Source organism: Gymnoscopelus braueri (genome assembly GCF_963280865.1).
Source record: "Gymnoscopelus braueri genome assembly, chromosome: 5".
NCBI lineage: Eukaryota > Metazoa > Chordata > Actinopteri > Myctophiformes > Myctophidae > Gymnoscopelus > Gymnoscopelus braueri.
Window position 1 is genome coordinate 15,534,818 of NC_137606.1, and position 27,378 is coordinate 15,562,195.

At 42.4% G+C, this 27,378-nt stretch overlaps 1 protein-coding gene across 3 annotated transcripts in view; it reads right to left on the bottom strand.

Annotated features, from left to right (window-relative positions):
* The window catches only part of LOC308085448 (arf-GAP domain and FG repeat-containing protein 1-like), a 30,394-nt gene extending 3,429 nt beyond the window's left edge, over positions 1–26,965 (bottom strand). The window contains exons 1-11 of one of the 3 annotated variants that reach the window (XM_080428604.1): positions 26,603–26,965; positions 17,152–17,245; positions 13,618–13,733; positions 11,447–11,606; positions 10,747–10,909; positions 9,815–9,931; positions 5,501–5,722; positions 4,346–4,511; positions 4,174–4,253; positions 2,328–2,420; positions 310–480 (exon numbers count right to left, since the gene is read on the bottom strand). In XM_080428604.1, coding sequence (XP_080284730.1) covers positions 310–480; positions 2,328–2,420; positions 4,174–4,253; positions 4,346–4,511; positions 5,501–5,722; positions 9,815–9,931; positions 10,747–10,909; positions 11,447–11,606; positions 13,618–13,733; positions 17,152–17,245; positions 26,603–26,769 — 1,549 coding nt within the window. In that variant the 5' untranslated portion in view covers positions 26,770–26,965. The remainder of the gene's footprint in view (positions 1–309; positions 481–2,327; positions 2,421–4,173; positions 4,254–4,345; positions 4,512–5,500; positions 5,723–9,814; positions 9,932–10,746; positions 10,910–11,446; positions 11,607–13,617; positions 13,734–17,151; positions 17,246–26,602) is intronic. The other 2 variants (XM_080428605.1, XM_080428606.1) reach the window with 2 other exon arrangements.
* Between the last annotated feature and the right edge of the window lie 413 nt (positions 26,966–27,378).

Genomic DNA, 27,378 nt, shown 5'->3' on the forward strand with positions numbered 1-27,378 from the left:
TATTTTTTTTAACTTGGTCTACTCTTTTTTCCCTCTACACTAAACCGCTTTGCCAAAAATAGCAGATCTACAAGCTCACAACGCCTTGCAGTGCAAGGCGTTGTGAGCTTGTAGATCTGCTATTTTTGGCAAAAGTTCTCCTCAGAAAGGGGATTCTAGGGTTCAAGTAGTTAATGTAAAAAAAAAAAATCGTAGCACACAAATATTTGGTGGACCCCCTGTAGTAACTCTAAGGACCCCCTAGGCTAGGGGTCCCGGACCCCCTGGTCTACTGTTAATCCCTACAGATAATCCCGTCAATGCACACACCGTTGGGTTGCTGGGGATATGCCGGAGGCTGGGGGAAGGGAGCCTGGCAAGGGAAGGGAGCCTGGCCAGGGAAGGGTTGCTGGAAGGTTCCACTGAAGCTGGTGGGAAGGTTGTAGGCTGCAGCGTTTCCAAATCCAGCCGGCATGCTCATGGAGCCTGTACCAAACGTGGCTGTAACACAGCAGGAAAGAAATGGCTTACAGAGGGCATTGTGTCAAGCAAATCACACAGACATTTTAGCATTTCATCGCACTAAAAGAACTATGGGAGTCTTCTGAAAGGTTGCATATTGTCGGGTTGAAACCTTGGCCTTAGTTTCCAGGAAATGGAAAAAATAACCTGTGTTCCAATGGATCCAATGCTTTTTTCATTGGTTCAATATTTATAAATCCCTCAGACAAGACATATCCACTATGACTTTCACTTTTCAAAAATATAACAAATAGCCAATTTACAAGCTCACAACGGGTCGCATTGCGACGCGTTGTGAGCTTGTAGATATTATGTAGATATTTTTGCAACTTTTGTGTGACACTGTAGTATGACGAAGTAGGGCTTTCATTTTGAAATATTGAGATACGAGGTGTCTGCCCGACATCAACGATATACAGGTTTTCCGTGCCTATACATCATAGTGTGAAGTTCTGCGCACAGCCGCACAGACATTTGCATACAAGGTTACTGAACGCATGGTTTGGCACATAGTAATGTGCATTACCACTTACCAGCATAAGAAAACAGAAAGCAGGAGGACAAGAGTGAAATCAATCATTGTTAGAGGGCAGCATGTTAGACCGATTGGAGGGTGGGAGAGTGAACTACTGGTCAGTTGGCTACCGACTTGCAGGGATCAGTGAGGGTTTAAGTCTAAGAGGCAAGAAGACAATGTGAAAATGAAACATAGCCACAAAACGGTGCTCCAGGAGAAGCAGAAGATATCACCACAAGTGCCAGAAACTAGAGATACAACGCACTCATGTACAAGACGGTGGGAGCAAATTCATTTATACTGAGTAGTCTATCTGATTGCATGTGTCATTTCCTACACAAATGTGGCTCCCTTGTGCAAAATTCCTCCTTTCCTGCTTCTTCCTTGTGGAATTTGTATTAGTTAAGAGTAGCCTACAGTTAGAACACATGCAAGTAGCAGAGGAGGAGTTCTACTGTAGGTAAAAGGAGCACGTACAACACATTTGCCGACAAGACCTTTGCTGTAAGGTTGTGTTCTCAGGCATCAAGTGAGTTTCAACACTTGTGATGTAGCAATTGACCGTATTCACACCACACGGCAGCCATTTTGCATACTCACTTCATAGTCAGGTATGGAACCCCTGATATGCACTGAGTATATGAAAGTAAGAGGAAAATGGCTGCCACGGGAAGATGGTCAAAATATTCTCAATAACTTCTCCTTTATCTGACTTTATCTGCCTGAAAGGTTAAGGAGTGGCCGGAGAATAAAATAAAACACAAATAAAGCCATTACTGTTAAAAGGCACCCAATGATTTGCTTACCTGAATACATGGAAAAGAAAACCATTGTTCCTATGAAAATGGTATGACCGTGTGTATGAATGTGTCTACCCTCCATGTCTGAGTGTTGAGAACACTCACTACATGTAGTATGTTTCAATTATAAAGGAAAGCGCTGCCACAGACAGCCACAAAGCAGTGAGCAGAGGTGACCTACCAAAGTGAGCAGGAAGATAACCCTGCCCGAGAGGAGCCCCCATCACTCCTGTCCAGCATGGCGAGAGCAATCAGACAGACAACCCAGTCACCACTTCCATAATGTTTGTTCGCTGGCCCACATACTTTCTCACACACATTTATTGTAGGAGACGGCCATACAGATCAATACACTCACATCACCTCTTATACTTTTCATTCAAGTCAGGTAAATCCTTTTGTCAGTAATATCTATCTATAATTCTGTTATGCAAGTCTCATAAACACACATGGACACCAACAACCGCACACACACACACACACACACACACACACACACACACACACACCTGCTGTGGCCAGTGCTGCCGCTCTCCCGTTACTCTGGAAAGGGTTGCATGGTGCTGTAGCCGAACCTGCAGCTACAAATGGGTTAGTTGAACCTGTTGGTGAGAGTGGAGAAGTCAAACATGAGTGAGGAACTGATCAACTAACCTAAAACAGAGTTACGGTACAATGTGCTTTATGTACAGGAACATAAAACACAATATAAGAACAGAAACAATGACTCTGCTCTAGGGCAGAGTTCCCCATAAATATTGCAGCGAAAACACAATCCTTTCCTTCCATTTCAAACACTGGGAACAAAAGGTTAATTTACTGCCGAGAGGTTTTTAGGACCAAAACTGATTTCTCATCTTGAGAGGGGCCCAAATGACCACTGGGACACTAGAGTGGTTCAGTCAAACATAAAGTTCTCAATTTTCTCCCAAACAAATTTAAAGTAGTGTCACCATAACCTGACTCCGCTAGATGGGGGCGGTATAGAGCATCGCAGTTCCCGCCCCTTCCGGGTTCCACCGCAAAATACTCAATGCATTTTTCCCATTGACATTTCCAAAAATATTTATATCAATTAATTTAAGCCTAGAATCAAGCCATCCAGGGTCCTGGTGAATCATGACCATAAAACGTTTGATTCTGTGATTATTATTTTTCTTAAACGGCAAAACAAAGGGTATTTATTAAATATAGTATATCATATAATGAAATATAAAATTAAAAAAAAATCACAGAAAAAAAACTTTTATGGTCATGATTCACCAGGACCCTGGATGGCTTGATTCTAGGCTTAAATTAATTGATATAAATATTTTTGGAAATGTCAATGGGAAAAATGCATTGAGTTTTTCCTTCCGGCACCAGGAAAAACCAGGAAGTGGGCGGGAACTGCGATGCTCTATTGAGTTAACACAATACAGGTTCACAATACAGCCTCCATCTGGGCTCGCTCAGAGGGTAGAGCTACTCCGCACCGCGGCATGTGCGAACCAATCAGTGGCTGCTAGGGGCGGGATCTTGGCGAGACCGGATGTGACGCCATCGAGAAGCGCTTATTGCGTTGTAGTTCTTTCACGATTCATCATGGTTGAATAGTATACAAAAGAACTACTGCTGGCGCAGCTACTATACGTCATGTAGACGCGTCAATATGATTGGTTGATAGACGGTGATAGACAGACGGTCCCATCCAATCACCTGCCTAGTAGCTTGAAAAAAGGGATCGCCGTCTTGCAGCGATTCTGCTACCGGGGTCCCAGATGGAAGTTAGGTTGTGAAACAAAATGTGTGTCGCAAGCTTCTTCCATCTGGCGGAGTCAGGTTAGTGTCACCAGTCTTCTGCATGGATTTTTCCTTAAGAAACACAATCGTGTTTGCCTAATCCCTGCTCTGAGCCTGAATGCAGCCTTGAGTGTTCAGGTGGAGTCAGCTTGGTTGTTCCTTAAACATGCCTCATTAGCAGGGCTGAGCTGCCTGGGGACCTCTCATGCTGTGGAGCAAAGTCAGTCATCTTTAAAATCAAATTGAACTTAACATTGTAAGTTACATATGTAGCAGAGTGGCTCACAACCTCAGCCTGATGGCCTAAAAGTGTAATATTTCCCCCGAGCTATAAAGAATTCCATTTGGCTTAGTGGTTAAGATGTTGGCTTTCCACACGGGAGACCCGGGATCGAATCCCTGGCGTTACACATACACTGTATCAAACAAGGTTCAGAAAAGAATAACCACCAGCATATATTTTGATAAATTACTTTGGCCAGACCCTGCACTCCTTTAGAGCTACGTTTAGAGAAAGGTCTGAGAGACTGGGGTTGTCAATTCAGACTGGTAAAAAGCCTAAACCTTTCTCACCTCCAAAACCCTGGGGCATGCTGGGTAGAGTCTGCTGTGCCTGGCCAGATGATGGCCCTGTCCCGGAGACAAACACTCCCCTGCAACATGAGACAACACATCATTTATGAAGTTGAAATGTAATCTTATCATATCATGAGTTGAGTGAATCGTTACATCCGTAGTGTCTTACCCTTGTGAGGTACTGGTGTTGTTGTAAACACTGGTTGGTGGTGTTGAGCCGAAGGCGGTATCGAGTGCAGCTAGAGCAGCGTAGCGGTCTCCCCTGGGCATTGCTACCGGCTGGCTCTGCGGAACACCCCCTGGGGCTGAGCTCACCGTGCCAGGAATACCACTTCCTGGTAAACGAGCACACAAAAGCAAGGCTGGGTTCAATCCACTGCCAATTCAGTCAGTCATGTGTATTGATGTGGATTGCGTGATTCTAACGTTCGTACATTTTGAGAAGGTTCCCAAATTCAACCTACTTACTGAGAATGAAAATTCAGCTTTTAGTAAATTAAATGCTGTTCTATTCACATTTTTAATTGATCAGATTGAAAGGGAATTAAGCCAAGCCCTGTATGATATTTCCACCCCTGGAATTTGTGTAGCAATGAGCGGAAAGTTATGATGGATTTTTCAGTCCACGCAATGCAAAAATTCTCCAATGAACCAATGCAAATTATGGAGAGGAGCTGGCTTTTGAAGAGTCCAGGGAAGAGAGTAAGAGCAGCCACACACTCCAATACTATTTTAATGCTGTCAAAATGTTGCTCTTAAATAAATAAGTTGTATTAAATCTTTGAACAACACCATACTCTAATATGCTTTTATCAATATCTGACAGGCAGTTCCAAACGTTTAGGCCCAATTATACTTAATTGTCAACCAAAATTTCAACCAAAAATGTGAGCCAGCGACACCGTTGAACGACGAAGTAAAAATGTGCCTTTATTCATCATGGTCGCCTAAAGCTACCACCAGGGCTGAGGGAAATTTTGAGTTGGCCTTGGCTCAAAACATCACTCAAACCTGGACTATCTCAGAACTGTAATGGCAATAGGATGAAAAAAAATTACCTCAAAGATTTAGTTTTGGGCAGAGCTTAAAAACTGAATTTTCCATTCGGTTCGTTTCTAACAGAACCCTTATTTCAATGTTTATATACTTGCGTTCCACCAACATAATGTTCCTAAACCGATCCAACAATGTAGAAGGTAGCCCGCCAATGGGCTTGTGAGCATGCCCTGCACAATAAAGAAAATCTCAAAATGGCAACCCTTCATTTCAAGGACATCTTTAATTCTGCGAAACAGAGTGGGTTAAGGCAGGAGAAGCGGTTTACCTTGCTCCGTGTTAGCAGAGCTAAAGACGTTTAGATCCAGGTTGGCCAGGGCTGCATATCTATCAGCAGCACTGGCGCTAGCGCTCTCTACAGCCTCCCTGGCTGCTCCTGTGGAGTTACTCTGGGACGCGGAAATGAAGGATCCAAAATCAGCACTACAGGATTTGGGGAAGTTGTCAAAATTAGCAAAAGTGGAATTAGCTAGTCCCCCCGAGGAGCTACCTGTGTGTGAGAAGGAGAGATATTGCAGAGTCACAAGAGGGGGCCTGGGTGGCTGGTTTTATGAAACAGCATCAGCATTAACACTCCCTTAACCCATTAACTCATTCACTGCCACTGACGTAATAAACGTAATTATTCCCGTTTACCAATACTGCCACTGACGTAAAAACGTATTTCTTTTTTTTCTTTTTTTTCCGAAGATCTAGACTCCTATCCACTTCCTTGTTAACTTAAAACTAAAAAATTCAGTATCTCGGCTCCTGAGTACTTTTTTTTTTCAATGAAAAATCTCTGGCAGTGGGCAAACGCGGCCAGAAATAATTCAGGCAGTGAATGAGTTAAGACCGGGAACGCATCTGTGTGTCATTTTAAGATTTATTTGGCATTTCAAAAATAGCAGATCTACAAGCTCATAGCGAGGCACCAAGTGCCGCGCTATGAGCTTGTAGATCTGCTATTTTCGAAGAATCGTGAAAGTTTGTGCAAATCTTTGTATATATATTTTTTTAAAGCGAATTTTTTTAACTCTGTTACAACTTCTGGGGGTCCCTGGAACAAAATATTTTGAGATGGGGGTCCACGGCCAAATCCTCCTATAATTTGACAAACCTCTGTAGTCGACCGTGGTGAGAGCAAAACATGTGTGCCCGGTTCTCCTCAGTGGCTGGAGCTATTGATCTGCATTTGCACACAGCCATTGACCATTACCATCTGAACGCAACTGCAAAGCCCGTTTTTCAATTTCGCCAAATCTCAGCTGTTTATTAGCGTTTTAAAGAACAACGGGAGATCAAACTGCGCATGCGTCGAATCCACACACACAGTGTTGTTGCCGCCTGCCTCACGCGACGGGACGCGCGGGGGGGGGGGGACGTGCAATAACCCCACGCTTGCAACTACTTTCGCCTGCGCACTTCACTGGGTAATGGGTATGGTCTAGTACATATAATTTTTGAGAACCACTGATATTATAGCAACATACGATTTTTTTTCTTCAAAAAACTATTAGGATTTAGCAGACATTTGTAGAATCCCCAGAAGCAATTAGATTTGAGTTACACATGTTAAAAATATATATATTCACGAATTTTCATGATTTTTCAAAAATAGCAGATCTACAAGCTATGAGCTTGTATATCTGCTATTTTTGAATAGCCAAAGAAATCTAAAAACGACACACATATGCGTTCCCGGTCGTAATGGATTAACGGGAGGAGGGAGAGAGAAAACTGGAAGGAGGGGAAGGGATTGCAGGGGGTCTAGGTCTGGAACACTGAATGATTACAGTGTCCATAATGTGCACCAGTAAAACAAGAGTGTCTCCTCAGCACGTGCAGTGCTGAGGAGAACCTAACGTCAGCGAATCAAAGTTTGATTCGAATCAATACACATTCTCACCACAGGTAGTTATAGACTTAGAGAACGACAGACCCTAACTCTCACACAGAGGGAAAGGGAAAGAAAGTGTCCTAGTTTTGTGAACCATTCCTTGGAATGAATTCAGTTATGACAAGGCCATCGCATTAGGCTGAGGATTACTAGATTTAGTAGACTTTTGAGTTTAGATTCAAACGGAATGGACGAAACAGATGGTGCTGCGGTCTTGATCAAAGCGGTTATTGTAGCTTCATGTTACATTGTTAGAGATGTTCCAAGGCATTCTTGTTTGAGTGAAAATACATGTTTACAGTACTGGTCCCATGAACTGTGAATTGCTTCATGTGATCGTGATTTTGCTCCTCATTACCTTTTTATTGGCTCCAACCATTATAATAGTCCTTAACTCTTTGACTGCCGTCGACGCGTTATCGAGTCAATTGCTAGTTTGTCCACTTGGCCGTCGACGCGCGTTTGTAATTATTGTTATTTTAGAGAAGATCACGGTCTAATCTTGAATCCGAAGGGAGCAGTAAAACTGTAGCACAAACGGATACGGAAATAATAGATATAGCGTCATTCCGTTCCCGTCGATGTTTGTAGTTTTTTTTCTTTCGCCTGCCTGTATCTCTGTTCTTTTTTTTGTGTCAATTTTTCCGAGGAGACGCGTGTTTCCAACGGCCTGTAGCGAAGGGGACACTAGCTCCGGGTGCAATGTTTTGCATCCGGAGCAATAGTCAGAGACTCCTGCTCCGGAAACACACAGTGAATCGATCGATAAATATGGATCTAAACTTTTATGACAACTTTAAAACTACTAAAAACACGAAAATCGCTCGAAAATCGCTTGGCACTGGGTGAGTACATTATGAAAATACTCTGGCAGTCAAAGAGTTAATACTTAATAGTGATAATAAACTTAATTTTAACAATTGAGGGTGCTCCTTTGAGGGTCAGACGTACATACTGTACACCCATGACATATCATGTACTGTAGACACATATTTCCAGAGAGAGAGGGAGAGAGAAGCAAAGAGCTAGAAAGGGGTCTCTGGGTGATTGGTACACAGTCAGAGGAGAGGGCGGGAGCTGTTAAAGAGAGCCCAATGATTGAAAGACTTACTGTGAGCAGCCAGGAGAGACAGAGCAGTGGCAAACTCACCAACACTGCGGCTGGATGAGAGGACAGTGAACACTGGCAACCAAAGGTGAGGGAGAATTGGGAAATGAGAGGTGCAGGGTGAAAAGAAAAGAAAAGAAAAACATCAACAAGGCCAAAAGGAGAAAATAAAATGATGTTATTAACCCATTAAGACCGGGAACGCATCTGTGTAACCACTTTAACCATTATTTTATACTTTGGCTATTTAGAAATAGCAGATATACAAGCTCATAGCGCGGCACCGAGTGCCGCGCCATGAGCTTGTAGATCTGCTATTTCTGAAACATCTTGAAAATGTGTGCAAATCTTTGAAAATATATATTTGTTTTTTAAAGCAAACATTTTTAACTCATATTTGGGTCTGGGGGTCCCTGGAACAAAATACCTTGAGATGGGGGTCCGTGGCCAAATACATATCATTTTGGGGGTCCTTGACATGAAAAGGATTGAGAACCACTGATATTATAGCAACATACGTTTTTTTTTTCCAGAAAGCCGTTAGGATTTAGAAGACATTTGTGGAATCCCCAGAAGCAAAGATTTGAGTTACAAATGTTCGCTCTAAAAAATTATATATATATATATTCAAAGATTTGCACACATTTTCAAGATTTTTCAAAAATTGCAGATCTACAAGCTTGTAGATCTGCCATTTTTGAATAGCCAAAGAAATCTAAAATGACAGAGATGCGTTCCCGGTCTTACTGGGTTAATCAAAGAAGCATAGTAGCTGTCAAAGCAAAAGATGTGAAAGATACGAGGCAAACAGAGTGAATAGAGACAGAGTTGACACCAGGCAGGCAGGCCAGCAGCAGGCTGGTCAGGCCCCAGCATAGACAGATTATTTTACGGAGCACGGAAGAGAGAGTGGAGGTTTATCCTTAAGCCAATAGACTCCTCCAGAGGTCATGGTGCAGCTGCACACACACTACAGTTATCATGACTTCTAACGCCACCAGGGGGCAGTGTGGTATTGACAACATCCTCTGTTTATCATGGCCCAGGGATAGGAGGGGGCTAAAACGTCTGTCACAGTGTTTAATGAATGAGCAAAAGCCAGTCAGAGAGCAATGAGAGCGAGAGTGAGAGAGACTGCGTGTTAAAGCCAGGCAGCCAGTCACAACAGGCGCAGAGCAAAAGGCCATCGTGTATAAGCAGAAGTGGGCAGGATTACTGTAACGGAGAAGCTCATTGTGATACCATGTAGGACTGGAAGAGCAGAAATGAGGACAATGATAACAGAGAAGACCATTTGAACACAGGCAGTGACAATGAGTGGGTCAGACACATGTTTGAGTAGAAATAACATGACAGACCAAAATGGACAATGAGTTGACAATACAATACACATGGCTAATGCACTTTATGTAAACAAAAGTGTACATGTCATTTGTGTGAGTGAGTGAGTGAGTGAGTGAGTGAGTGAGTGTGTGTGTGTGTGTGTGTGTGTGTGTGTGTGTGTGCGTGTGCATATGTTGCAGCATGATAATGTCCTCCTGTAATGTTGCGCTACATGTGACATTTTGTCTGGTTGAATGGTGTTTTTGCGCTACCTGTGCCTGAGGGTTGCAATGGGGCTTGGGGAGCGGAGGAGGGGAAAGCACCCGACGACCCAGATGCGCTGCCGAACGCATCAAAGTTCGCAAAGTCTGCGTTAGAATTCTGAGACGCTGGAGGTCATGGCAGGACATGGACAGACACAAATTGACACAAAGAACAAAACAAAAACAATGGGTGATGTTAACAAGGATGGCTTTACACAGATGAGCACTAGAGGCATGGACGATGATTACAGTACACACACACACACAATGAATGGTGCGCTAATGACAGAGTGGTGTCCACTGACAATGAGGGACGCGGTAGCGGTAATGGCTGTGGGGAGTTTCTGAGGTTTACCTTCTCCCACCGGACACAGTCTGTCTGGACCGCTGGCTGAGCACACAAGGATTCAAGGGTGTGTGTGTGTGTGTGTGTGTGTGTGTGTGTGTGTGTGTGTGTGTGTGTGTGTGTGTGTGTGTGTGTGTGTGTGTGTGTGTGTGCAGACGCTATTGTAGACATCATTAGACAGACGCTTGTGCGTGTTTATACCTCCTGTGTGGATCTCTGCGGATGCCTCTTTGCTTACTGCATTAGGATGGGTCTTGATCGTTGAGGAGGAAATGAGAGGACATTATCCTCCACAACACTCAAACACCAACAGCTTTATGTTAAGCATTAGTAACCATGGAGAAGTGTAAGTCCACAGCTCTTCCGGCGGTGTCCTATAATGCACGGCCGGCCCGGGTCTATCAACCACCGATATACATGGCTCACAGACTAATAAATGACCACGTTCTTGCAGAACTGGTCAGATGAGGCTCAGTATCTCTCAGCACGTGGCTGTCAAAGATACCAGGATGTACTACTATGTGTGTATGTGTGTTGTGTGTGTCTGAATAAGGTAGTGAAACTGTCTAAATCAATCACTGAATCAGTTGCTTACGTGGGTGGCTGTTGAAATGTGCAAAGTTAGCGAAGTTGCCGCCATTGCCTGCATTGTGGGTTGGCGGGGCAGCAAAGATGTCTCCACCCAGGTCGCTGAGGAGGTCAAACTTCTTTTCGTGGAACTGCTGCTGGTGGGCCTGGACACGACTCACCACCGGAGACTGACGGAGACAAGGAAAGTCTGAAATGAGTGTGTGTGTGTGTGTGTGTGTGTGTGTGTGTGTGTGTGTGTGTGTGTGTGTGTGTGTGTGTGTGTGTGTGTGTGTGTGTGTGTGTGTGTGTGTGTGTGTGTGTGTGTTTCTATTTGCCCAAATTATGATCTGATGCATGAGTGAAACTCACTTTAGGAGACAGTGTGCGGGCAAAAGACAAGTAATCTCGTGACATGCGTTTGTAGCTAGGCCTGTCACAATTATTACATAATCGTTTAATCGCAATTATTTTATATAATCACAATTATTTTTTGCATAATCGTCATAATCAAATCAAATCAAAATGTCATATATTTTTTTAAATGTCAAAAATAGTGGAAATAGCAGATCTATAAGCTCAAAACGCGTCGCGATGCGATGCAACGTTTTGAGCTTATAGATCGGCTATTTCCACTATTATTGTTTATTTTTAAGTATAAAAGCAGCCATATTTGTAGCATACGTGGACTTTCAACTATGCATGTGTTTGAGTAGAGCATATCTAACCTGATTAGGAGGAGTATTTTTGTTGAGGTGCAGGGAGGGGACTGACTCCCCCAGCAAGGATTTGAGTGGTCGGACCTCCGGGGTGCTGCTGGTACTGCTGTTGGAGGAGCCAGAGATCTGGACTGAAGCCACCGCCTTGGCCTGTTCTGGAGGGACATACCTGAGAGGGAGATTACACAGCCAGTCAACCAATCATAGATTTAGGGGTGCAGTTTTGGAAAGTAACTAAGTATATTTACTCAAGTACAAAGTTGAGGCACAATGTTTTCCATCGCTTGATTGCCTAGATCGAGTTAACTCGTTTTTACATTTTTTGGGGAAAATTCCACAAGGGGCGACCTAACACAGCTTTGGAATGATCGATCGTCTCTCAGAGAAGAAAAATGTGGATGTGACATCATTCCAAAAAACGTCACTTCCATCCGCCCCAATGATGGGATTTTCAGAAAAACGGCTGTAACTCAGTTTCTTTTTTTTCCATTGAAAACCACCCGTTTTCAGCGGACCAAAGCTCCAAAATGGCGGATTGCGGTTGGAAACTTGTCGTTCCCATGGATACACAGATCCTTCCGTCTACTCACAGGAAACTTTTTCCGTGTGTTTTTTTTACACAATGTCGGTTCCACAGCGTTTCAAATATCATCGGATTGAGGTAATTATACGCCGGCACGGGGATAGAAAACTATGTTTAATATCTTGGCAATCAATGTGTTAAGTATGATGACCACTGTTAGCTACATTTGCTAGCTTCATTCTATAAGGTGGGGCAAATTAATCATATCTTAAATGGTGTGAAATATCATGTTTAATATTCTCAGTGCCGATCAACATGGCAGTCCACAGTGAGAAAAAAAACACTCTCTCCTCACTTTTAACATTCAATACTCAAGTGAGGCTCACCTGGCTACTATCTTGCTTGCCTACAAGCTAGCGGCGAGATAGTAGCTTATCGGATACAGCATAGCAGTAGTGCTGCTGCTGGTAGTGACAGACTATATATAAGATCCTCTAATTCTGCCTCATGAGAATAGGTGACACCAGGGCACCGGATTGGCCCAGGAGGTGTGGGACGCGAAGGGGAATATGAGAGAACTGGTCCCTTTTGCGAAGGGGGTCTACTCTGGCCTGAGGGTGAACTGAGCGCTTTTGCGAAGCATTACATTAAATTATTTAATGAACACATGCTACTACAGAAAATGATAACAATAAATGTGCATATGTGGTTATTAATTACTGTGAAGAGGGTTTGTTTATGAAATGGAGCTTGTTATATCTAAGAAAAAGAGAAAGACTAGACTGAAAAGTGGGAGGACAAAAAAAAGGATCTCTGCATCTCCATTCCAGTGCCAGTGGGTGACACCACTACTACCTTGAACATTTTGACTCATTTGTGCCGGCAGTGTCGAGTGTGTCATTTGCTGGATAAAAACACAAAGCAACACACACACACACGTGACAAATACAGTTTTTAGCCAGACTTTTCAATCTGAATCAGACAGAGTAAGTAAGTAAAATCTCAGTAAGTACGTAAGTAAAATCTCAGATGTGGTATATTTGTAATTGTGTAGTCACGGATATGAGACCCTGTAGAGGAGAATGCAGGTTTTACTCTTCTGTCTCCGTTTCAGTCCCTGTCACTCTAATTTACTCTATTTACTCTATCCATTATTGACTCTGCAGTATGATCAAGTAGGCTATTCATTTACTACAATTTGCAGATAAGAGGTTTCTGCCCAACAGCAACAATATACAAAGGAAGACTTTCATTGCACGGCATGCAGGCTATGAAATAATTGCTCACATTAGTCGTCTCGCTTTTAACGATCACAACACACCCACAGCAAATCGACCTCATATCATCATAATTAATTAGCATGGTTCAATCAATGGTACTACAGCACATTCATCTTAATAAACCCCTTTAGCAAGCGGATTGCACACCTCATATGTTTTTCCATCTAACAATATAGGTCTGTGGCTCAAGCAGGCTTGTATGACCTACATTCTATGCATTTAAACAAGTGTCTGGTGCTCGCCTGCGGCCAACTGCCTGTGAGGCATTCCAAGACAGCGGGAGAATAATAAAAAAATAAAAGACAAAAATCATATGACTGCCGTGCCTGAGGACTATATATCCTCTCTATGCTATCAAATATTAAACATTTTCTCACCATCTCTTCTTCTCGTATTTCTCTTGAAGGAACTCTTTGACTTTCTGAGGTTCTCTGAAGTCTGGTATTGAGGAGGTTCTGTCATCATAAAGGCCTAGCCACAACGGTTTGCAAACCTAGAACAGATAAGTTGGAAGAATGGCTTTAAACGATAATTCAGTTATCATTTTGTATCACCTCAGTGGCAGACAATATCACCAACATTACCAATATCAGCTACCCTGAGATAGATTCTGATAATAATCATTGCTACAGAGCGTTTGTTCAGTCACAGGGGTCTCTCCAGCTCTTTAGTAAACAGAATATAGTACATTTTCAGGTTGACAAAATTTAAGCCAATCAGGAGAGAGCACTGAAAATGCATTTTCTGTTTAATGAAGAGCTGGAGAGATAGACATGGGAGACTCCTTTTACTGAACAAACACTCTGTAGCAATGAGTACTATCAGAATATAGAGCTATTTAACACTTATTTTAACCACGGTAAATCATTTACCCTACCTTTAACTAACTTAAATGTCCCAAAGTCAAAATACGACACATTCTAATACATTTGGTCAGTAACAGTCATTCACAAGCAGATTTCTTATATTGTTCAACATTACTTACAGGTCTTGAACTGTGGCTCACTGGCCTGTAATACTGTCACTTTACTATACAATGCGGCCGGTAATCAATTTTTTTGATTACCGGTAATCAGAAAAAGACCATGTCCTGTCTGAAGTGGACTGAAGCCACAGTTCTCCTACACCTAATCCAACAATTCCCATGAACAGTGTTGTGACATGTAATACAATCAATGGCTTGCTCCAGTGATGCATAAATGGTTTATGAACAATTACAGCCATCAAGGGAGACCCCCGGATATCTGCAATTTATGGGACTGTGAATCTTTGCTGAAACATTAATGCTACTTGTAACAATGTAAAAAGGCTAAGGATTCAACAGTCTACTCTATACCTTGTGATGAAATGATGGTTCACAATCACTTTTTTTTCCTTTTTGTGAGAGAATCACAGCTCTCTCTCTCTTGTCTTAAACTGTATGTTGTCTTATTATTTTATGTAAGGACACCTTTGATTCACAAAAGATCTGCTGAGATCATCTATAATATAGTGTATTATAGTGTAAGACTGGAGTATGTTATTAGACAGACTTTTTAAAAAAAAACACTGCCTTCAGGATTTAAGCGTCTCCAGGTCTATCAAATTAAATTGCATTGTTTTATCCGTCATCCAATAAAAATCGTTATGCACACCCACCTTGCACACCAAGTTTGATGTGTATTACTCTATTAGAAACATTCCGCAGAAAAAAGAAGAAAAAAAACATTCATTAAGCAAGCAGCAAGGATGGTTGTTGCGTGGTCCACTTTGGGTCCACTGTGAGATCGCTAAAGAGCAAGGATAGTTTCATCTGCTGATCAAGGAGCTGCGGGATTATCCCAGTCGTTTCAAAGTTTATTTCATGGCCCAGCTGACAGTACACACACACATTTGAATAGTATCACCTCATCGGAAAAGTACAAGCTAGGCAATGAGCCTCTCCTGAATCCACAGGATTCATTCTTCAGCGTAGGTTACAGCCTCAAAACAATGCAATATATAGACAAGAGGATGCGGAAAAACGCAGAAAATCTAACCTAGTCCGAAAAACCTTATGAAGGACGAACATTTCGGGAGCAGTGTGTAAACGTGATTGACACAACGTGAATTATTTTTAAATATATGCCATCTTTCACTGGATCATCCAACGTTTCTATTGTGAAATAGAGCAATGCCAACTGGGAAGCAGAGGCTATTATAAGCTGTAGCAAAATGGAGGGCCAGGTAGACACACAGGAGGCTGAAGGTTGATGATGTCTAAATCCTTCAAGGTTGCTATATTGATGCTCCTGCGGTTTTCAAGTAATTTTTTTCCCACCCCTCCTTTCGCAGAGAGCACCTGACACAAATACAAAACATCAAACCAATAGAAAACAGCAGAGCCCTACTTAGGTTGTTGTTTTTTTTAATGCCCTTTCCCAAATTCAAAAACCAACATGGCAGAATAAAGTGTTTGTGTGTTTCAATAGTAAAGTAAATAAATAACAGCAGCAGCAGTGTATTTGGCATTAAGATAGTAAGCAGAGACAGACAGCAACACCATCTATGAAAGAACACCACTGTGAAAGAACACCACTGTCTTCAGCACGCTGGCCTATTCTCACAGCTGAGCTCACACACACTTGGCCTATAAATCCCATTTCACAGGATTAGGCAAATATCCAAGGAATGCTACCCAAACCCAAAAGGCAAGGAAGCTGTGAAGAAGAGGCAGCTGCATAAACGTAGTTTAGAGTCTGGTCTAAGGGTAAACTGGTCTGAAATTCTCTAGTTCGAGTAGTTTATTACCAGGTGGGCATATTAGCTGACATTTTACAAATGTTCATACAAAATGTTATTGTCATCATCATGATCAATAAAATGTAGAAACAATTAAATTATGTTTCTTGGATGCAGGCAATTCCAAACATTTGTAATCAAATTAGTTGCTTTGGTCAAACCAGCTACAATACTTTCCGCCTATTGATCTAGTCAGCTATAAAGTTCAACCCGTTTTGGTCCTTTAACACCGAGCTCACTGCAGAAAACTTCAATTATCTGTCTGTTCTGTGAACAACAAAATATTAATATAATGGTTTACATCTTTATTTTGCCATATGTACTAAATTGTCCATTCAAATTGGTATCATGGGGCGGCCATAGCTGAGTGGTTAGTGAGCCCGCCTAGGGAGCCAGAGGCCCTGGTTGCCCCAGGTACGATTCCAGGCCAGGCCAGCAAATGTGTCAATGAAATGACATTTGTCCCTGAGCAAGACTCTTAACCCCAAATTGCTCACAGGCCCTCATTGGAAACAAGACCGCAAAGGACTTTCATGAACGGACCTGTTAAAGGAATTATCCTTATCCTTATCACCTCAATACCAATCACAACTCTTATTGTTTTGTACATTCTCACCTGGTAAAAAAAACAGGGAGATAAGTCTATAGCAGTGGTTTTCAACCTTTTTCATGTCAAGGACCCCTAAATTGATATATATTTGGCCGCGGACCCCCATCTGAAAATGTTTTGTGCCAGGGACCCCCAGACGCAAAGATTTGAGTTAAAAATGTTCGCTTTAAAATATGCACACATTTTCAAGATCTACAAGCTCATAGTGCGGCACTGAGTGCCGCGCTATGAGCTTGTAGATCTTGAAAATGCTATTTTTGAATAGCCAATGCTAAGTGGTTAAAATGATTGTGACGCTATGTTAACTCATTTCACTGGGGACCCACTGGGGACCCACCCAGGACCCCCTGGCACCCCCCACCCAGGACCACGGGTTGAAAACCACTGGTCTATAGGACAAGTGCAGCATGACGCCATACCAGTACATAGAGAGTTTCCAAGACAAGCGTAGTCAAGCACAGGGTCACGCGTCCCAACATGCAGCAGCCAGATTAACAGTCAGGAGAGGGCAGAGAGCCCGGCAGACGATTGGCATGCCTACCTCATTGCCATGTTTCTGTAGGAACTCAATTTCCTGTTGCGTGAAGGTCGCCATGGAGATTGACTTCACTCTGTGGGGTGGGTTCAGCCCTCGCCTGGGACGGACGGGAAGTGAGAGAGATTGAGAAAGAGAGAGACGGACAAAAGGGAAAGAAAGAAATAGGCAGGGGTTAATTTAATTTGAACACATCTCTCACATCCGACGCTCATCACGTCTCTGGACAACGTCCAGATCCCACTTGTCAGGTCAGACCACTTAATTAGCAATGCGCTGACTTATTGCTGCTTGAATCTGGGGTGAAGGAGACAGCAGCACTGACGCCTCCGACTTGAGGAGACAAAAGAGACGAGAGAGAGAGCGAGAGAGACAAACCAGACAGAAGGACAAGGAGGGGGAAACCCTGTCTAAAGGGTAATATATACTTACTTACATGCGAGCCGGTGTCGTGCACCAAAAACAGCCGATCTACAAGCTCAAAGCATCGCGCTGCGACGCGTTGTGAGCTTGGAGATTAGCTTTTTTTTGGTGTACGACACCAGCACGTAACCAAGTATAAATCAGGGGTAAGTAGCAACCCAATGAACACATTTGTCAGTGCACCACAAGTACAAGAGGGCTCTCTGAATATAGAAACCCTTATAATAGAGCAACACCCATTAGCCCACAAAAGCCTTGCTGTTCTGACAAGGTTATTTCTTATGCCACATAGAACAAGGCCCCACTTAACTTAACTATGTCGATGAGCTGTGGAAGAATCACACACAGCCTGGCCTTACCCTTCCTCTTCTCTTGTTTTGTAAAAAATGTCATGTTAAATATTCTGTTCCTTTCCCTGGCTTGTATTCCTGGCCGTTCCAGTCACCCACCACCACACCCATACTAATGTTGCTACTTAAGCCTTCCTAAAAGACAGGGAAACTCCTGAGCAGGTGTGTGAGAACCATTGGAAAGTTAAGTGAGGCTTCAATCTGCTTATGCCTGCGTGAGGTCCTCTGTGTGTGTGTGTGTGTGTGTGTGTGTGTGTGTGTGTGTGTGTGTGTGTGTGTGTGTGTGTGTGTGTGTGTGTGTGTGTGTGTGTGTGTGGTGAAAGTGATGGGAGAGTGGGGCGTCAGGTGGGCTGTTTCCTGCCTTCACTTCCCCTCTCTTCCTGTGCAGGCCTGGCCTGAACTCTCCAGGGGAGGTGTGGTAGGCCAGCAGAACACAGCAGGGGGAAAAATACATATTGGATATAATAATAAAAATGTTGTCACCACTCCTCCTCTAGGGTACTTTTGTTACTATACCCCACATATGTGAAATGTGTCCTCTGCATTTACCCATCCTAACTATTAGGAGCAGTGGGTGCTATTAATACTGCGCCTGCATGGGGAGCAGTTAGGGGTTAAGTGTCTTAGTCAGGGACACTTCCACACATTGACTGGGCGGGCCAGGGGGTGGGGCGAACCGGGGACCTTCTCATTCCTTCTTAACACAGTTACAAAGTGCCTAAACAAGTAATTAAGTACATTTACTCAAGTACTGTACTTAAGTACAATTACTGTATGAGGTACTTTTACTTTACTGCAGTATTTCCAATTGTCTATACTTTTATTTCTACTCCACTACATCTCAGAGGCAAATATTGTAATTTTACTCCACTACAATTATTTGAAAACTTTAGTTACTAGTTACTTTGCAGATATAAATTATTACATTATAAAACATACATTAACCCTACATACATACATTATTTAGCCCTATTTTATACAGAGGCCAATCTACAAACTCACATCACGTCGCATCGCGACACATTGTGAGCTTGTAGATCGGCTATTTTCAAACATTTTAGTACTTTTACTTTTGGTACTTTAAGTACATTTTGATACCAATACTTTCGTACTTTTACGTAAAAAGTACGAAAGTAAATTAGTAAATTTTTAATTCCGGACTTTCACTTGTAAGGGCGCGCTCTCACCGCACTTTTGGGGCAGAATCTGCCAATGCATGCAGAATCTGCCAATGCATTGTCAATGTAAATGCGTGGATTCACGCAAGAGCGGATTTTTCCGCTTGTCGCGCAGACCTTGCGTTTATCTGCTCTACACGTCCATTGGAAGCATAAAACTGCTGGAGGCAGGAGCTGATTTTCTCCCTCTGTCCAATCGAGTGAGTCGAAGGCGGACCGTCCCAAGACTCAGGAAGCAACATGGTGCTCTCAGTGGACCAACTGGTTGTAGCTGTTGCATCTCACCCAGTACTTTATGATTTGACCATGAAAGAGTTCCATATGACTGACATTAAAGAACTGGCCTGGTTACAAGTGCCCTCCGCCTGTCCATCCTATAATAAACTCGATAAAGTCGCAACGTAACCGGGCCGGGCTACAGACAAAGCTAGTCTACGGGCAACGCAACGGGGAGGGAGGGGCTTGAAAGCAAGTGACAGATGCGTCACAGCGTTTTTTTTAGAATCCGCTGGCTGCAAAAAACTGTGGCCGCGCACAACCTGCGTTTAACAGCGGCCAGCCAACTTTTGGTGAGAGCGCGCCCTAACAGAGTACTTCTACATTGCAGTATTGATACTTTTACTTAAGTAAAACATTTGAGTACTTTTCCCACCACTAGTGAAACACAGAAACACATGCTCACAACTTCACTGTGTCTGATTAACCTGAACCTCTCCACTCATCTGTTCATTTTCTGTCTCACTAAAAAAAACACCTCCCTGCCTGGCTGTACACCATCCCAATTACAAACACCATCTCCTTGGTGACATAAGAAAAGCCTTGGTGGAGCACTGGAGCTGAAAGGCACTGTAAGACTAGACATGGCTGCTAAATTATTTATGCTTCTCATCAGTCAGCCTAGCATTCATCAATAGCTCTACCTAGATGCTCTTCTCTATTTGCACAGCATATTGACCAATCAGCTCCACAAGAGTACTCAGAGTTCCACTAAGAGTACAATTCACTGACCACACTAAAAAGGTGACACCCTTGAAATAAGGAACTCATCTGTCCATTACCCCCCCCCCCCCTCCTACACGTTTCAACTGTTTCACATTAATTTCACATTCATCTATTTCACAATAGAATGTATAATAGGCCTTAAGCACATTTAATCAAGTGCTGCTATTGGGGCGACCTAAAGTAATAGGCGTGTGGTTAGGGTGTGTAGGCATTAGACACTCGCTGTCTAATGCCTGACAGTGAGTACCAGGTTCGATTCCCAGCTGGCCGGACCATTTGCTGCATGTCACTCTCTCTCTTCACTGCACCCATCTAATAAATGCTGGGGGAAAAAACTCTACCCAAAAATAACTTTTTAAGAAAGAAAGAACTCCAGTGCTGCTTTAAAAATTATTGTCAAACCCCATGTCTACAGCCCAGTCCACACCAATGATTTGCAATACAACAAGTTGCAACTAAGCGCAACCACACAGAATCCCCAAACTGTGGCGACCTGCAACAGGTCAATTCTGACCGCTGCTTGCAACTGGTTGCGTTGCAAATCATTAGTGTGTGTGGACTTGGCTGTGATGCATCACGACAGATAGTGGTTGTCCAGTACAATCGTTAGCATTGGGCTCAAACTAGATGGAATGTGTCATTCTATAACATAGAGTTAGTTTACATCTCTGTTACACGTTTGTCGCTACTGGGCCTATCCATAGAAGCTGTAAAACATGAATAGCAAAAAACATCTTGTTAAAATGTACGTTGACCCTGAAGGCAAAATTATGTTCTCAAGTAACAAGAGATACTACTTAACACCTGCGCCTCACACCATGACAATTACACACTTGCAAATTGTATTCCATAAAATATAGTATATCTGACTGTACACAACATACTTGGTTTGAGAGTAAACAAAATGAAAGATGCAACTTGACTTGTAAGCCAGTGATTCCTCACAGTAGGAAACTATTATTATGTGACTTATGTGACATTTACTCTACATAATGTTGCAACAGCAACTTTGCTCAATGTGCCACACTGGTCAGACTTTCCTCACTGGGTTACTGCATTCAAAGGAAATGCACCTAAAATGACTAAGATCTTACCAGGCTATATTGCAAAAACAGTTATTTGAGATGGGTGGGACAAAAGAGTATTTAAGAGTTCTTTTTTGTTTGTTTGTGGTTTGTAGATTTTACTATTTAGGTTCTTCCCCTCTCTCTTTATGCACTACTCAAATAAATAAGTAACAGAATATAAACAAGTGATTGTGTGTGTGTGTGTGTGTGTGTGTGTGTGTGTGTGTGTGTGTGTGTGTGTGTGTGTGTGTGTGTGTGTGTGTGTGTGTGTGTGTGTGTGTGTGTGTGTGTGTGTGTGTGTGTATAGAGTACATAAGTACATGTTTTCCCTAGTACCCTGGGGCAAACAAATGATCAGTTCCCAGTCTCATGAGGACAAAACTAGGTCAGATACTGTGGGGGAGTTCCAGAGCCCTCTAGGTCTCTCAATATGATGATCTTCTCCGTACAAAAAGGTCAGAGTGAGGAATTGAGACACACCTTCAGTGTCTGTAGTTTATAAAGACATATGTGCATGTATGTAGTACACCTGTGTGAGTGTGCCTATCCTCAAACCTGAGCCACAGCCACTGCCTCAGCTTGTCACCCTTCACATGGGGATCTACGGGACAAAGTGGGGAGAGTGGCAATTTTGGAACAACAATTAATGGTGTTTTGATCTATAAGCTCACAACACAATCGTGTTCTTTTTCGGAATTTTCACCTATAATGAATGACATGGCCAAAATAGGGAGGGAAGGTAGAAAGTGGTTAAAATTGGGACACATCGCCTGCATACTTGCTGATGTCCCCAAAAAAGTTAAATAAAGGCTCTAGACCACAGATTCACATAATGATTAGGTATGCCCGATATTGGAATTTGCAATTAACGATTATTGCATGGTTAAATCGACCAATACCAAAACAAGTTTCCAGTAGAGTTTCGCTTACACCTGTTATACAATAACTGTGATTCTGGGTGCAGATGCAGACTTCTAATAAACAGTGCATTCTTATTACCTGATATATTAAATATATTAAAACATTATTTTCAAAACAAATGTTGGATAAAACAGACATATTATTGTGATATCGGTTCGATACCCATATTACATTTTTAAGGCTCATATAACCGATATTATGACCGATTAATCGTGCAACCCTAAAATAATTATGAACCCCATAACTTCGACGTAGCTCTGTATCTCAGAGGGGCTCATCAGGGAGACCATTGTACCATCCTTTGCGGCAGCTCCAGGGTGAGAGAAACTGGCAGCATTGAATCTCAAAAGACTCCAAAAACTAGTTTACATGAGTAAAAGAGACAGTGAAATTCTTTTTTGTACAAGCTCCCAACAATGTTTTGCAGAAAATACTCATAGAGATAAGAATAGAGAAATCTATGCAAATGCAATCTATGCGGCATCCACCTCTTTTGCTACTGCTTAGCATACCAAAACAAATGCAGACTTAGGGTCATCTTTGTGAAATCAAAAGTCAGGAATGGTTAAGTGAAACTTCAAAATTCAAATCAGTCAACAAAATATTGATCAATGCAATCATTTATTTAACATTAACATCTTCCCACTTGCACCATGTCAAAGCCCCGCTGATTTGAGGACAGATCGGCTGAGTATGGGGCACTTCCTGACACAAGAAACATTCCAGCAAAAGACATTGTGGTAAATGTACCTCCTGGGGAAGCCTCCACCTTCATCTGGAATGTGTTTACATAGTACATTCCAACTCCACCCACTACAACACAACTAGAAGGGGGCTTGGTGCACGGGAAGGTATTAGCGCCCCCCTATTAACCCCCTACACAAGTAGGGAATATTACTATTCAGAGAGCAGGCAAACAAAACAACACTGGTTCGACAGAACAAATGATTGTGGTTTATGCTCGGCTGACAAGACAGCCATAAATGAGATAATAAAGTAAATGAGATCATGGAAATAAAGCGAGTTGCATCACCAGATAGCACTATAACTAACTTTGAAATAGTGTAAGGCTACATGTTTAATCAATGGCATTTGCCGCTGAGATGTACTGAAGTAAGTGTGATAACTAAAAGACGGTATGGCCACCAAATGGTCCATGGTTAAGAGAGACAGACACCAGGGGCTTCCTTCGGGCGCACTGGCCATTACAATGCATTGCTGTAATATTGTGTGGATGACGTGGACAGTGTTTATGTTGTCCATCAAGATATAAACAAAAGGAACAATGTTCTCACTCTTGACATTTTTAATAATCAAGACAATGCATAGGGCCGTCACGATTATGACATTTTACTTGATAAAACAAATAATTGCGATTAATGATTTAATTGTGTGTTTGGCATTGAACATTGGAACATTATGAATCAAAAAATAAATTTCTTTTTGCCTTTTAGGCTTCGTAATAAAACATTGCACAAGGCAGATATGACAAGTAACACATATTTAATTACTTTACACTTAAAAACATTCCGGGCCGATCTACAAGCTCAAAATGTGTCGCATTGCGGCGTGTTTTGATTAGATCTGCTATTTCCACTATTTTACATTTGATTATAACATGGAAATGATTATGACGATTACGACGATTATGCAAAAATAATTGCGATTATCTCAAATAATAGTTGCGATTAGACGATTTTGTACTAATTGTGACAGGCCTAACAATGCACACAGTGAGATAGTGTAAATCTTTCTGGCCCCCCTGTGCGAGAAGAATGGAGCGAGAAGCAGACAGCTACCTCTCTTCCCCTTCCTGTGGCACATGTAACATCACATGCTGCTGATGTAGCAGCATGTTGGAGCCCTGCCACTTCCTGACCTTACAATCACACAACGCTTCCTGCATGCATGAGGCAGACGTCAATCCTTTTTACAGCCAATGTTTACTCTTCTGCCATTACTCGAATTCCCCATAAAGCAGGTCATTTCCCAATTACCTGAGGCAGAAGTTCAAATGAGGCTGAGCAGTTCAAATAATTGAGGCTACAGATAAAAAGGCTCCCGTCATAATCTGGTTTGAGGATGTGTTTGCTCGATATTACCCTGTGTTACCATGAAGGTAATAACTTGGGAGAGAACGAGGGTGAAATTCCGAGGAGCCCACATGATGGGGACCTTATAGAATATCTCAATTAACTCACATTACAAAGTATGGCAACATATTAGCATAAACCGCTGAGAAATTCAGAGGACTCCCTGGAGGGGGACTGGAGAGGGATAGCCAGAGCCTATTACTAGGAAAGTGTGTATGTCATGATATCGTTTTTCTTCGCACACCTTCTATACTAGCCTGCACATTTGGGGGGGGGGGGGGAAGACTGCCAAGATTCAGTGTGCACAATGGGGGAGGGGGGTCACAAAATCTGTTGTCTAGGGCCCTAGGCTGTATCTGATGGGATAAAGACAGGACACCTCCAAACTAAAGCAGTGTGGATGAAGCATGGCCTAAATCGGAAAGGAAACTGTTTCACAACCTTCTAATAGAGTTACAAGGGCATTGGACAGAAATGAGAGAGTGACACATACTTCCCTGTTTCCACATTATCAGACAAACTATTATTCACAAACAGAGATTGGCAGGATGACCTCCAAATGGCAATTAATGGAATACATATGTGACAGAAAAGGACATTGCAATTAGGTTAACTTATTGAGTTAGCCTACCGGTACTTGCTAATAGCTTACTGTCGACTTGCTTTCGTCTGTAATTAAGAAGTACTGTCAGTTTCACGTGATTATGTTAAGCAAACAACGTTGTTTGTTGTAGACCCACAAATGGAAGGTAAATAGTTGAGAAAAAGGGACATGACTTCGTAGAATCTTTCAAATTATTCATCACACTTGCAAAAACAACACATTGTCTCTGATACTGGATGTGTGTCACATGTGTCCACTTTAACTGTTTGAAAGTCTAGGACCCATGGTGTATCAGAAGTAGGCAGATATGATGTTGTAGTTGAACAAGTACTGTATTTGACTGCAGCAACATTTAATTTACACCTCTGAAGCATAATTTCTAGCACTATTTGGTTTAAAGTAAGAGTTTATGCAGTCTGAAAGAAGGAAGTGCAATATGCACAAATGCTCCAAAGACTTCAGATGAATATGTTCTCAGAGCTATGAGGAGATTAGCATTTTGACATATATTAGGTCTAGTTGCCCCAATGATTTAGCTACTACTGTATATGGGTCAACCGAACCTACTGTACTGTGCAGACAGTGGAATCGTCAAAATAAATTGAGGGCGAAGGTGTGAATTACCATTGGATGCATCATGCTCACCTACTGGACTTAGATATCTAGAAACACATATGACTGCTGAATAGAGGAAAGCATTTCAGAACAATATTGGAGAAATAGAGTGCTTCGCTAATCCCAAATCCAAAGCGCAGATGCCTGGTTACACAACGGCACAACAAGGTTTTAAATCAGATAAATACTGCAGTAAGTCAAAATGGATTAATTTCTTTAAAATCATACAATCTTTTATTTAAACTGTGGAATTAGCGTGGACATCAAGCTCTTATCTGCGCGGATATCAATGTAGATGTGTGGACAAATATGGACTACTGATCAAATATTGGTGAATCATTGTCAAGATGATTTATATTATGCTGGATATGTGTGTGATGATGATGATGATGATGATGATGATAATGATGATGATGATTACAGTTGTGGGGGCGTTGGGTAAGTTAGGAGAGCTTGGCATGAAACTTTACAAGCAGTCAAGAACAATGTAGCAGTGGTTAACGTATGTTTTGTAAAAGTATTGGAAATTGGAAATACTCAAGTAAAGTACAAATACCTAAAAATGGTACTTATAAGTACCTAAGTACATTTACTCAAGTACTGTACTGTACAGTACTTGAGTAAATGTACTTAGGTTACTGTTAGTTAACAATGTGGTAGTGCCTGCTACAAGATACACCAGCAACTAGTAGCTACTCCAGCACATACCCGGCTTTATCTACCAGCCCAGAGGATCTGACTAACTAGCAAGTGTCAGATAGAAGTTCCCACCATGGCTAGCATTAGCAGGCTGTTAGTTTCCCCGAGTCTCTGGTATTTTAGGTCAAAACTAGGACGTTTTTCCTCATCCGTTTGTACCCTTTAGTAATATTTATATGTGCTCTATTTGTAAATGTTGCTCGTTTTCTGTATGGGGGACTGCGGATGGAAATTAGCATTCTAGCTAAATCCGGCGTAATTACATATGTGTGGTGTTCATTGTGCTGTCCCTCCCAAATACACGTTTAAATATATAAAGACAAAGTCTAGAGACCAGACCACCACCAGTCATCGCTAACGTTAGTCACTGTGGCTGTAACATTGTAACAACAGCTAACATTAGCCTAGACACAATGCAGTTGAATGGATAATGTATGCGTGTGTGCGCAGCCATGTCTAACTGACTGACTGCTATAATAAGGTCATTCAGTAACTATATACTCACAGGATGCCAGAGCAGGAGGTGCACACGAAGGAGCCCACTGTCATGTTGGCGTAGGTCGGCCCGCGCTGGTCGCAGTCAGAGCACTTTCTGTTGGGAGGTAAACTGGTCATTTCTCGGAGCATCTTCAGGTGCTTCTCCTCTTGCTTTCGTTTCGCACTCGCCGCCATGGTAACAGACAGACAGGGGGTCCGGGGACCGGGGGGGGGATAAGCTGGAAAAACCAGGGGAAACTATAGGGGGATCAGATCAGCAGCTACGCTGAGAAGTGAACAGAAAAGAAAAGGTCCTGTTGATTTAACGGTTATAGCGACCGTTACAGAGGGAGTGGGTGACAGGGTGGCCTCCTCCTCCTCCTCGTCGCGTTTCGGGTCTCTCCACGAACAAGGAGAGGCGCGGCGTACGAGCAGCAGCCAGCGTTGCCAGGTTTTTGCGAGGGAAACAAGCAACCAGGTCTATGAAAACAAGCCCAAAAGAAGCGGCCACATGAGTACAGACAGTAGTACAGTCACGAGTCCGACTCACGAATGAACGGTTATTTGAAAATAGCAGATCTACAAGCCCACAACGAGCTTAAATAATAATAATAATCTTGCAGAAAATGTATGGGGGGGGTCCCTGCTTGGCATGAAATATTTTCAGATGGGGTTTGTAGACAAATACATATTAATTTGGGGGTCCTTGACATGAAAATGTTTGAAAACCACTGGTTTAAACAACATTAGCTAGGAATAGGAATCAAGCCGAAAATAAGCAACTACATTGATTGATTGAATACT